The following is a 13,424-nucleotide window of genomic DNA, read 5'->3' as shown; positions in this document are numbered from 1 at the left end:
GTTTATGGCTAGAAAAGAGAACCCTGTCTTATTTTTTTCTTCTCCAATCGTGGCTCACTCTGAAACAAAACACAAGCGACAAATGAACTCCTTGACTCCTTGCAGTTCCAGCTGCAAATTTGTGCATCAGCCTGAAGCCCTATCATGTTGCCTATTAGCTTGGCATTAGTCTCTTCCTAGAATGCGTGCACATTAGTGGCGTTGGTAAAGGGTGGTGTCGGGGAGGGGTGTATTCCCATTCCACAGACGCAGGGCTCGGGACAGCTCTGAGTGATTCAGTGAGGAATTTGTTTACTTGTGGCAGAGCTACAAATAACTGCAGGGTTTATATAGGGCGAAAAACGACTTCCCCTCCAGGCAGCCATACAACATAAACAGAGCTGCGAGGGGAAGTACTGGACCGTCTTATTAAAGCACAACCACTACACATGTTCCACACGGCCACATGGATCCCATTACTCACTGAGGAGCTTTTTTCCATCAGGCCTGCTGGCCCCGGCCCCCTTCATCCTCACTCTGGCAATTTGTCTGACTCTGACTTAAATAGATCCTAAAACCATGTTATTAATCTGTCTCGGACTGACGCTGTTTGAAACTATGTAAGAGGAAAAGCTTGCGCCGCGCCGTCCAGGCTGACAGTGTTTCAAGACAATGTTTGGCACGAGGCCAAAGTCTCTGTGTGCTTGACCCACAAACAAATAATCCACACCTCAAGTCGACTCAGAACTTGACCTCAAAAATGTCTGCCATTATTAACCTGTGTGTATGATATGTAATATGTGGCCTTTACCTTGTTTTTCTCAGCGGGTATTTGTTTTTAATCTTACCACGTCTTCCTCTCCTTCCCCTTCAGGCATTTGGAAACGCGAAGACAGCCCACAACAACAACTCGAGTCGCTTTGGCAAATTCATTCAGGTGAACTACCAAGAGAGCGGCACTGTGAGAGGGTAAGAATCCAAGAAACAAATGCTTTTTTATTTTCCTTAAAAAAGATCAGGATTTGAAGTTAATCATTTTATTGTCCTTTTTTCAGAGCATATGTGGAGAAATACCTCCTGGAGAAGTCGAGGCTGGTCTATCAGGAGCACAATGAGCGGTGAGCACTTCTCAGAAAACGCATCATAATCATCACTTTAGATCTTAGATGGTTTTGTTAAGCAGGAAGTGACACCTCTACTGCTTCACTTCTGAGAAATGGTAAACAATTACAGTAAAAAGTAAAGTGGAGAGTAACTCTAGTATCAAGCATAGATTAAATGGAGTACATCTGAGTGAACTTAACTCAGAAAGCCTGTTGTTTGCCAAAGTGTGGGTCATGAAGTGAGTTGAGCTCTAAGTGGGACTGACACTAATGTGCTGGACTGGCTGGACGGTGTGGCGAGGGTTAACCTCACCATGGGGGGCTCACAGTGGGGCCCCCGGTGTTAGCCACCTCTTATTGAGATGGATTGCTGACTCCAGGCCCATAGAAGCTGTTTATGTGTGTGTGTGTCTGTGTGTGTGTGTGTGTGTGTGTCTGTGTGTGCGTGTGTGTGTGTGTGTGCGTGTGCTTGTGTGCGTGTGTGTGTGCGTGTGTTCCAAGAGGACTGTGGTCGCACAGCTGCTGCACACTTTTGACCTCTAACCTTCAAGCTTCAGCTCGATGCTGTCAGGGAAAAACTGCATGCAGACATACAAACACACTTGTACACACAAACTGAGATACTTGAGCTGTCATCATCCTTTTTTCTAGTTTTCTCTTTAGGTTTAGTTAAGTTAGCAATGTGGCTCCAGAGAATTAGTGAAACAAATTGGTGTGGCGAGTAATATCTGGACAAATATTGGACTGTTTGGATGTAGCAGAGACATTTACACTCTCCAGATTGTGGACATCTGATATTTCATTTAGCACCAAGTTTCTATTTGTCCAACACTTTATTAATGAGAGTATACCTGTTAAATAAATGACTACAGTCTCATTGTTAGGTCTCTCTTTCTTGTCAAAATTAATACTAACATTGCCCTGCTGACATTCTAACATGCTACAAATTTAGCTACTTGTTAAGTGAATATATGCAAAATGTTAGAATGCTACTAAGCTAAGTCCTGTTGTCGTGAATGGACATTTTAGTATTTAGCGCAGTAGCTAGCAAGCCAATAAGGTAAACATTTCAACCCAACTTTACTGTGTAACTACTATGTAGCATGCTATTTTGCTAGCTGTGAGTTTGATGCTGACATGAGTAAGCTAACATGCTACAAGTTAACACACTTACTGATGTCATGCTAAAATGACCATACAGAGCATGAACTCTTTCGATGCGTTAAGTCTTTTTTAGGGTAGTTATTGTGCTAATTTCCTCCTAGTTCTGCTAACCATCATCTTGTTATCCATTTCAGGATGGAATTATTTTGTCCTAGATATTTAACTTATTACTATCATGTAAAAACACACAAAAAGACACATTTTGATTAGTTAACCATAACACTTTTAATTTCCTTTGAATTTAAATATAACTCACCATAATTGGAAATGTTCTTTTCTTTTTTTCATTTTTAGGAACTACCATGTGTTTTACTACCTGCTGGCAGGAGCGAGTGAAGAAGAGAGGAAAGCCTTTCACCTCAAGAAGCCTGAAGAATATCATTACCTCAGTCAGGTGGGATCTTTACAATCAAACACAAACAATACCAGAACAAGTAATCATGCCTGGTTTTATCTTACACTGGTTGTTGTCAGTTTGTTTGCATCTTTGAGTATAGTGTTGTGTATTGTGCTGTATTTGGTTTATGTGTATGTGTGGTATTGTGTACGGTATGTTTGTGTGTTTCTGTATTGGTGTCATCTTCCAGTCCTTTGACCCCAGCAGGCCGAGTACAGTTACCTCCGTGTCTCTGCAGACAGGAAAGAGAGAAACCAGGACACAAAGGAAACACATTCCACTCTTGGTCGTTTTCAACACCTCTCTCTGTCTCCCTGTCTCTCTTTGACTCTCTCTCTCTGTCTCTCTCTCTCTATTAGTTTGTGTTTTTTGTGTTTATTTGTTTGTGGGTTTTCTTCATTAACCTTTGACACATGCACTCACATCCTCATCCCTGCAACACCACCGACCAACACACAACAACAGAGACGAAGACAAAGACAGCTATTGTCACTTCATCTGTTGCTTGTGTTGCCCACAATGAAAACAGGTTTCTCATAGCCATGAAACAAAGCCACAAATAAAAACATACACACACACGTTAAGCGTATGGAATGTGGATGTTGTGTGAAACTCGTCGCGTCTCTTCCTCCGAACTTTGACAGTCACGCCAAGACAACCAGTGACCTGCTCCCTCCTCCAAAATCCTTCCATTCCTCTCGGCCGCCGATGTGCACATACATACAAACAAACAAGCATACATAAAAAACATACACACATTCCTGAACTCTGCACTCTCTCTTCTTCCCTTGTTCCCTTTGGTCTCTTCTGTGGAGTTTACATAAAAATATCGCTTTGAGCTCTCGCATGGATTTCACAACCACACACTCAAGATGAGTTGTTTACAAGCTTTGTAAACACGTTGCAGTTGTGGTTTTTCTTTTTTTAACACTCATTCATTTTTCTTACTTGATCCTTTATCATAACTCGTCCTGCATTTTGCTTTGAGGGCCACACCTGTGGGTTTGCATCTTTTAATTAGCCCATTAACCACAAATTTAATTTAACTGGTCAACGCAAGCCATGAGTTTTAAGGTTGATTTCTTAATTAGTTCATTTAACTACTGCAGCAAAATGATTTGCAGAGACTTTAAGTCTTCTTTGATTAATTACAGTGAAGAATTACAGCTTTATTTTAAATTTTTCACCCTCGAAGTTAACATTACTAGTGTTAACATTACTAGTGTGTTACTGTGGTAAGTTGTAAGCAAAACTCTCGATGGTGTTGCATACACTGATTCTGATTCTTGCTGGCTGCTAGAAATACTTCGCATTGATAATAAATTATGCTGAAAAAATCCAAAAGGCAGAGACAAGCAGACAAGCATAATCTGTAAAAACAATCATCCTTTAAGGTCAGTTTGTTTATTCAGTTTATTCAGTCATGAATATTCATTTGGTTTGTTTAGGCATAAAAAAAAATCAGTCAATGAAGATCTTTCTCTTCTAGTTAAAATTTAAACTACATTATGCACCTTTAACATAAAACAGAGGTTGTACGCTGTGATGGATGTAATATCTCACGCAAGTTTAACATGTCTGCAAGCTGATTTTATCAAAACAAGTTTGGACGCTGTGTGTGCAGTGGAACAGAATATGATCAACTGAAAACAAAGACAGTATATTTAATATGAGGAAAAACCTGACGAGTTCAGTCTGAAGTTATGTTACGACGCCTTGTGCGTCTTCATCAGAGTCAAACAATACAAAGACACATCCTCTTAAATAACCTCGCCTCATTAGGACCTAATCCAGCACAGCCTGATATTAGAATACTCTGAATGCACCAGACAGGCTGTCGACTCCATGTGAAGCAGTTGAAGCATGTTGATTTTTCTACCTTCATCTGCAACATATCAATGTTTTACCTAGTTAGCTTTATTGATATTTGTAAAGATCTGCTTATTCTAAATGTGATGCCAGCAACATGTTTCAGACAAGTTGGGGCCGGAGCAACAAAAGACTGTGATAGTTGTGAAAGGCTCCAAAAACACCTGTTTGGAACCTTCCACAGGTAAACAGGTTCATTGGTAACAGGTGATAGTATCATGATTGGGTATGAAAGGAGCATCATTGAAAGGCTAAGTCGTTCACAAGCAAGGATGGGGCGAGGTTCAACACTTTGTGAAACACATGATTGTAGAAAGGATATCACTACATGGGCTCAGGAACATTTGTCGGTAAACAGTTTGTCGCAAATTACTGCATTCTGCTTTTATTTATGTTTTCCACAGCGTCCCAACTGTTTTTGGGAGTCAGTGTTGTAGGAAATCAATCGTAAAAGCTTCTGGTTTGCTTTAAAAAATAGTCACCTTCAATATAAATTAAAGCCAATCATTCATTCTGAATCTTTAATGTGCATGTGTGTTTAAATCTGCAGCCTCCATTCCACCTTCTGACCTGCTTTAATGACGTGATGTCTTCGATCATGACATGTGCTTATTGTTTAGTGTCTGTGAAGCTTTTTGTGTGCGTACGTCTCTCATCAGTGTCCAAATGCTTTGAATGTTTGTCTGATGTCCGTCTCCTTGATAATTTGTCTGTATGTAGTGAACAGTTGAACCATTGCTTGTGTCTTAACAGCACGTCCATCCATCGCTGTTTGTTGCACATAAATCTGTCAACATGTTTGAGTGGAATGCTGCTGTCTAACTGTAACCTCGCCCTCCTGTAAACTCTGCCTTAACATTTCCAGATGACAAAGTCAACCCGACAACCGCACTGGGACAGTTACTGTGAGAGTGAACCGGTCAGTATCTGTGCCTCGGCTGTGTCTGTACTGTCCGTGTGTCTGTACCTGTTGGAGAAAAACGTCAACAAGTAGATTTTCCGTCACCTGAGCACCTGCAGCTCGAGCCTCACTCTCCCTGCACACCCTCCTCCTCCCCTCCTGCTCCTCATGTTGTTGCTTTTTGGATATTTCCTGGTTTGGTTTGGGTGGTGTTTATTTAACTGTGTTTGTTTTTGCTTTACCCTGTTGTGCTGCTTCTTTGAGTTATGTTGGTATGTCTAGTCATATCCTGGCCACTGTAGCTGCCTGTGTTGCTGTAACCTGTGTGTGACTTTTTGATCATTGACAGTGCAGCGTCTTCTAGTGAAAGCCACCGTGCAGAAGGCATGCACTCTACTTGTCTCAAAGACCTGAAACGATGTCTGTATAGTCTGCCTTCATGTATCATTTAAATTACATTTACTGATTGACATTTTAGCAGAGGATTGTATCAGGTGCTGCTCACAATGCTTTTCAGTGTTCATTACTTAGACTACACATCAAGATCTAAGATAGACACGCAATCAAATCATCCAAGTTGGTAAGTCCAAGAAGTGCAACAGAGAGTTAACGTGTGGGTGTGTAAATGCTAGTGTTTAGATTATGGACACATCACAACGGAGGACTACAGTAGGGCTGCAACTAACAATTATTTTCATTATTATTATTATTATTTTTATAGTGAACCCACAAGCATCATACACATAAGACAAAACAAAAATATATTCACAATAACACCTCCCCCACATCCCAGTCCCATCGACCCAGATAACAACATTTACAACAACACTACACATAAATAGAAACAAATGAATTATCGATTCATCTGCTGATTGTAAAAATAATCAGTAAAATGTCATCACAATTTCCCAGAGCACAAGGTGACGTCTTTAAAGGGCTTCTGTTGTCCAACCAGCAGTCCAAAACCCAAAGATTTGTCATTTACTGTCACAAATGACAAAGAAAAGCAGCAAATCCTCACATTTAAGAACGTAGAACCAGCACGAACTTGACATTTAAAATGGACTGAAATGATTAATCACTTATCAAGATAGTTAGTGATACATTTTCTTTAGACCAACTAAGCATTTATTCAACTAATTGTTCCAGCTCTAAATAGGACAAATGACTTATAATCATGGGCTAAAACAGTGAGCTGGTAGTTTCCCAGAGGTCAGGATGAATCAAATCTCAATCTCAAAGAGAATGGCGTTCTTCTACAAGATTTGTAGACCAGATTTAAAAATAATCTCTAAATCTCACTAAAAGTGGCCTGAATAGACCATAGTGCATAGCAGCCACAGGACATGTGTAAGTGCTTGTGAGTGAGTCACAGACAGGCACCACTGTTCACCAGCTGGTTGGTGGCTGAGCTACAGTATATTTACACGATCATGAGTTGACACAACTTATTTGCCCAGCGACACACCCTCACCTCTCAGTCACTGACACAAATTGCACTCGTCTCTCTGCAGCAGGAATGCTGTGATTGTTTGAGGTCAATGATCAAAAAAGTCTTTGTGATTTGTGTTGGGGTTTTGGGGTTTTTGTGGTGGGTACTAAGGTTTCTGATTATTAACACATTGATGTAACAGTGCATGTTGATTCTTGAGTTCTACTTGATTAATTAATTGATTTCCCATTCCTTCTATCTTCGTAAGATACCTCTATTTTTGAACACTTACACTTTTGTGAGTTGATTAATGTAGTTTATGTAAACTCTGACATTAATGAATAGAAAATACTATAACTATGCAGTGATTCAGCGAGATTAGCCCTTTGTTTTTCAACACCCCAAGGAAAAACAACTATATTATAACAATGTCGGCAAAGGAAATATTATTCCAAATTGATGTATTTTAATGATCATGATGATTTTTTAATGTTGTTTTGTTTCATTCACCACATCTGGACTCCTCAAACACCTTTCTACTACATTTACAGATTGTTTCCACGGGAAAGTCCAAGAGCAACTTTAAAAACATAATAAATGTAGAATTTCTTGCCATTGAAACGTAACACCAGAGTTACTAATAGGTCAGAAAGCTGAGAGCGAGGGCGGCAAGAAGGAGGCACGTTGGTGTGAGTGTGAGTCTCATGTTTGGAGAGTTTGCTTTCTGAGGCCTCGGTATGTGATAATTATGGCAGCCATAGTGGAATGGGCCCATAAAGCAAAGAGCAGACCTCACATTACGGAGGGTGTATGTAGTGAAGGGCTGTGTAGTTATGTAGTTACATCAAAGCATGTGTTTCCAGCTTGGGAAAAGCTCTTCCTCTTGTCATAAACAACTAATCCAGATCCAGATTTATCCTTGAGTTTATTCCTTTTAATGAGCATTTGGTTGCTAACCAATATTTCTGTTATTTGAGACCATATTTTTTTGCTTTGTTCTGTTTTTTTGTCATGATTCTAGTGTCTTTTATCTCGTAAATTAGATCAGAATTTCACATGTTTTATATATGCTGTGTAAAATGTGCGACTACTTACATGTGAATTTCTGTTATTGCATCAAAACAAGCTCCTCCTGCGTCTCCATCCATCACTCAAACACAGGAAAACCCTTAAATTACTGCTCTTCTCGGCTCTTTTGCCAGCTTGCCAAATTTCTGCGGATTGGTTTAAAGGCGGAAGCCAGGCCAGTTTTTCCACTACATGAGCAGAACCTGCTGCTGTTGACTCGACGCTCTGCACATCAGACTGGAGTGTTGCTGCTCTGTTAGTCCGCCAAGCTTCTTAATGATAGCTTATTTTAGTATGAGTCATTCATTTTGTGTGCTTCGAGCCACTCTGCTGCTCTTTGTTTCAGCTGCAAAGTAAACTCCAAAACTATTTTAAGCATCTTTGCTGAACACTCTCTAAACACTAAAAACATTTGGGCGCTGTGTGTGTCAACAGTTTTTAGTAAGTCCGTATAAACTTCATAGTGGCTTGTCATTAGTTCGTTTGGCTTCCAGGCCGGTGTTTCTTAACAGCTGTGGTCAGCCTGATAACACCCTCCTGGTTGCTGCTTTCTTTTTTGTAGGACTGCTTCACAGTGGAAGGAGAAGACCTGAAACATGACTTTGAGAGGCTTCAGCTGGCCATGGAGATGGTGGGCTTTCTTCCTGCCACACGCAAACAGTGAGTGAAACACACACAACTGCAAAGAGTGTGTGATGAAATAAGATTAAAAAAAAAGTGTAATACCCCTGAAAGTCTCCTTCAGCTCAGACTTGTTGGCCACCACATTTTAAAGTCATCATCACCACCACTACCATGATATGAATTTTAATTCTCATCTTTATTCTAATGAAATATTCATAAAATCAAAGGAACCCACAGACTGAGACTAACTGCAGCTGCAGCTCCACAGTATCTTTTTATGTGTGGTGAACGTTTCCTGAACTGTTGTTTAGGATCTTCTCCCTGCTGTCGGCCATCCTTTACCTGGGCAACATCCGCTACAAGAGGAAAACCTACAGGGACGACTCGATCGACATCTGTAACCCAGAGGAGCTGCCAGTCGTCTCAGAACTGCTGGAGGTACTGACACGCACTGAGTTTTCACACAAAGACCAACGTTCCATTTACTGAATAATAATGATATATTTTATTTATAGGCGCCTTTCAGAGCACTCAAGGACACCTTACAATACCTATTTCAATAAAATAGAAATAAACAGCAGTGTATCAAAACGCCAGAAAAATCAAACAAGGCAATGATAAACAATAACAGCTAATACAGTAACTTTGTGTAAAATCATGAATACACAACTCAGTGTGAGTGTAACCAGTAGAGTCAGAATCAGACAGTATGAAGGTTTGAAAAGGTGTGTTTTGAGACGAGAGAGAGAGTAAATATTGCAAATCTCTTGTGGAAGAGAGTTCAAAAGGTGCAGGGCAGAGCGGCTGAAGGCTCAAGACCCGACAATAGGCAGGTGGTGTAGTGAGCTGAATGACAGAAGAGGATCTGGGAGTGCAGGAGGGTGTTTATATGAAGGAGTTCAGAAAGATATGGAGGAGCTAAGTTATGAAGGGCCTTAAAGGTGAGAGGCAGAGTCTTAAAATCAGTGCGACATTTAACAAGGAGCCAGTGAAGCTAGTTCTGTTAATGATACTGGCATCAGAGTTCTGAACTAGTTGAAGTTTATGAAGACACTTGAGAATTGCAATAGTCAATATACACAGGATGGAGTCAGGGAGTGAATGAGAATGGTGGTGCTGTTTGATGTAAGAGACTGCGAATACACCAAGTGCAACAAGACTTCTCTGCCAGCCTTTATTTGTATACTGGGTATCTATCTGCCTGTCTAATGTGTTCTTCATGTCTACTTCTGTGTTGTTTTAAAGTGACTAAGCTTTTTCTGATAGTCTACCATTGACATCCATAAAGTAAATCACATACTGTGTTATATTTGTCAAGTGAGTTTGAATGGGTTGAGGACATATCACATAGAGGAGCCTAAAGTAGTTTAAGTATTGTAATCATTGTGTGTGGCTCATTAGACAAGACTCACATTGTATTATTACAATTTTAGTAGCTGTGTGTTAGAGAACTATCACATCTATGCATTTAATTTCTGTTCTAACAGGATGTTTATGGGCCGGTTCAGACAGATATAGAGAAGAGAGTTTTCATTACAGTGAATGTTGCTGCTGTAGATTTTTAAAAGCCGTCACACAAGCACAAAGACACTGTCAAAGATGAAGGGCAACTTAAATGGAAAGTGTCATGTTTGTTTTGAGCAAGTCAAAACCTGGATTCTGTAGTCACAATGCACATTGTTATTGTACTGAATGATGGGTTTTCTTATTCATTCTCTCTCCAGGTCAAAGAAGAGATGCTGTTTGAAGCCCTGACAACACGCAAGACGGTTACTGTCGGGGAGAAGCTGATTGTTCCTTACAAACTTTCTGAGGTGAGACTGTTCTCCATTAAATATCAGACTAGTGTGCATTATGAAAGATGATGAATTTAGAAATGTAAATACAGAAAAGACACAAACTTTCCCCACTTGTTTCAGTCCTTACAGCAGAAAAACGGGTCTGCTACTTTTCTGCTCTCAAGTAGAAGAAGGCAAGAATGAAATTGTCCGGCCTTTTCGGCACTTCACTTTTTTTTTTTTCCAGACCTACTTCCGAATAAGCAGTTGAACAGGCCTGCTGTATGCTGTAGTATGGAATTAGAGTCATATTTAAAGAGACATTAGTTTTTGTATGATTTAGCTTAATTTAAAGCTAAGGTCAAGTATCACTCTCAGTAGTATGACTGAAGGCACTTTGCCAACTCAATAAGAGAGCTGCAGCCTCGTGTCTTCAGTCTGACCCGGCTGTGTTTACAGGACAGTGTGCACCAGGACCGGATCTCCCTCCTCCTCCTCCTCCTCGTTCTCTCTCTGCAGCTCACATGCACACACAGTCACACCAACACACTCTTATTAACACACATGCACAGAGTCCTTCAGTGTGTTTAGAGAGCAGCGAAGGCATTTCAAGTCCCCCTGCAGTTTTCATTGGGACCCCCGCTCTGAAAACAAACACACGTCACGGTCTGTAGATGAGAGCCATCTGAGAGAGGAGAGGGAACAACATGGATGTAACACGCCTGTCGAATGAAATCGTTTTAAACAAGCAGATATTTGTCAGATTTCGTTGACTTTTAAAGTTGTCGTAATGTATAAATATTTTGTATTGTAGTGATGTCAAATGTCAAATATTTTCACACGTATATTTAGTTTAAGTTTAAAGATTTTCTGGTTCTCAGTACAAGTTGCTCACAATATTCACTCAAGGAAACAATCTCAACTGTGTTCTACCACGAACTTTCCAAGAAGATTGTTACACATTCCCATCAAAGTGGCAACAACCCTCATAATGGTCTGAGCCGTTCTCATATGAACAAACTGTGATTGTTTTGGTAGCACTCTGGGTGGTCTCTGTGTAAATATTGCTCCAACAGTCACAACAATCTCATTGCCTGTTAACTGAAATCATACACTTAAAAACCTCAAAGAAATCTGAGCGTTTCTGTAGTGAGTTTTCTCCATTTGCTCAGAGTTATGAGGCTATTTCCCCTCTGCATTTTTTTAAGTCCAACTTCCCCTCAATAATGAAAAGCTTATGGGTCATTAGACCACAGAATGTATGGAGTTCAGAATAATATATGTCCTGATTCGTGGACGGCATATTTGGTTTGAGGTTGCTAAAAATATCCTGGTTAATTATTTAGAAACAAAGGAATTTCAACTCCGAGTGGACACTTTATAGTTTGTTTTGTTTTGTTTCTGAAGACCACCGCTCACCTTTTGCTGCAGCAAGGTCAAATCTTTCCAGCGGATACGGGAATTAGAAATTTTTTCTCAATAATTTGACAAGGACACTTTTGTCAGATATTCTCCATGTTTGTGAAAGAACACAACATCGATTCAGCACACGAGTCTTTCTCTGTCTACATTAGATTTTAAATATAAAGCAGCATTATGTTGATGAGTATGATTCTAACTCATGTAATGTAAGAGGAAAACTTGGGAATTTATTTATGTATAAGACTTTAAATGTTTATAATCATGTACGACGTGGTGGACATAATGTATTATAAGTTCAGCATTCATAATGTTTTGTACCTCTAAATGTAGAAGAGTCTATTTTCTGAGTACACAGAACATTATAAATATTATTTTTTTAACTTCAGCCCGGTATAAAGACACATAAAGAGCTGCTGTAACATATCATAAAGGATTATAAAGTGTCTGAAATGGAATAATGTCTCATAAAGATCAATAATACATTATTGCATGACTTTGTGGACTTGGTCGTCTTGCTGTTTCCCTGTGGTATTTCTGATGGCGCCTCTGTTGCAAAGACAGCGTAAGTAACATGTCTACTGTTTGTAGCCTGGCTACTGTCCAAAGCAAAAAACCTTAAGACTCCCAATTTCACCAAGAAACCCTGATCTCAGTGGAATGAAAAGGCAGAGTCAAACACCTGGTTTATTAATGAGTAGGCAGGTTTTGTAACTTAATGATCTAGTAGAGAGAATGTCGGTGGTAAGGGGGAACACATTTCGGCGAGGGGACAGACTTTGACACAAGACCGCAGCTCTCCATCGAGTTAATGCCCGTCCGTTAACTCTTGTTTTAACTCGGTTTCTGTCACTCTCCCTCTTCTCCGTCTTTGCCTCCTCCATCAGCAGGGTTCTTTTTCGTTTGCAGTGTAGAGTTTCCACAGTTATCCAAGTTGTTCCACTGTTACCTGGGCACAGTGACCGGGGAAAACAAAGCCTTTGTTTTGGTTGCACAATGGCAGTCACACTTGTGCCATTATTTGTCCATCATTTTTTGCAGTGAAAATGCAGCCCGACAAGTAGCATAGTGAAAGCAAGGTTGATAGGGAACCAGTCTAAACATGGATGGTGTCATTTGTCTACAGGCATTAGCATTACACTGTGCATCCAGGGTTTACTTCAGAATGAGAATCTAAAGCAAAAAAGTTGTCTATTGCCAGTTTAAGTAAAGTGACAGCACTGTGTAAGGTATATATTAGCAACTGTATGATACTATAACACAATTATGAAGACTTATGAGCAGTATTTGCTGGCTGCAAGTAAAAGCCATGTCTTAATAATAATTATATAATTAATATAATTATAATATAGTTGCTAAAAACTTCTATATCTTCTATAAATACTTCCAATATTTAATGTTTGTTATCTGGGTATCATCTTGAGCTCCCCAGCAGCAGAGCCTCATTGGCTGTTAGTCCAGTCTGTGTTTGGACTATTAAAGTTAATATTTCCATTAGGACATGCCTGAAATTGTAACATCAGAACTTGGCCCATGAAACCGTCTGTGCCACACTCGGTCGGATTGCCAGATCTCATGAGTCAACCTGATGCCTGTTCGACTGGCTAATGACAATAATAATGGCTCAGGGACGTCCTGCTGTGGCACGGTGCAGTCTGCCAGCATGTCTGTGTAATGTTGCTGTCTGTGC

At 40.1% G+C, this 13,424-nt stretch overlaps 1 protein-coding gene across 7 annotated transcripts in view; it reads left to right on the top strand.

Annotated features, from left to right (window-relative positions):
• The window catches only part of myo9aa (myosin IXAa), a 91,256-nt gene that overhangs the window by 32,021 nt on the left and 45,811 nt on the right, over positions 1-13,424 (top strand). For all 7 annotated transcript variants that reach the window (XM_073464487.1, XM_073464486.1, XM_073464485.1 and 4 more), the window contains exons 2-8: positions 854-948; positions 1,035-1,097; positions 2,541-2,640; positions 5,378-5,431; positions 8,476-8,573; positions 8,849-8,975; positions 10,262-10,351. In XM_073464487.1, coding sequence (XP_073320588.1) covers positions 854-948; positions 1,035-1,097; positions 2,541-2,640; positions 5,378-5,431; positions 8,476-8,573; positions 8,849-8,975; positions 10,262-10,351 — 627 coding nt within the window. The remainder of the gene's footprint in view (positions 1-853; positions 949-1,034; positions 1,098-2,540; positions 2,641-5,377; positions 5,432-8,475; positions 8,574-8,848; positions 8,976-10,261; positions 10,352-13,424) is intronic.

The sequence above is a fragment of the Pagrus major genome, chromosome 4 (assembly GCF_040436345.1).
Source record: "Pagrus major chromosome 4, Pma_NU_1.0".
Lineage (NCBI taxonomy): Eukaryota > Metazoa > Chordata > Actinopteri > Spariformes > Sparidae > Pagrus > Pagrus major.
This window is presented reverse-complemented; position numbering and strand designations above follow the sequence as displayed.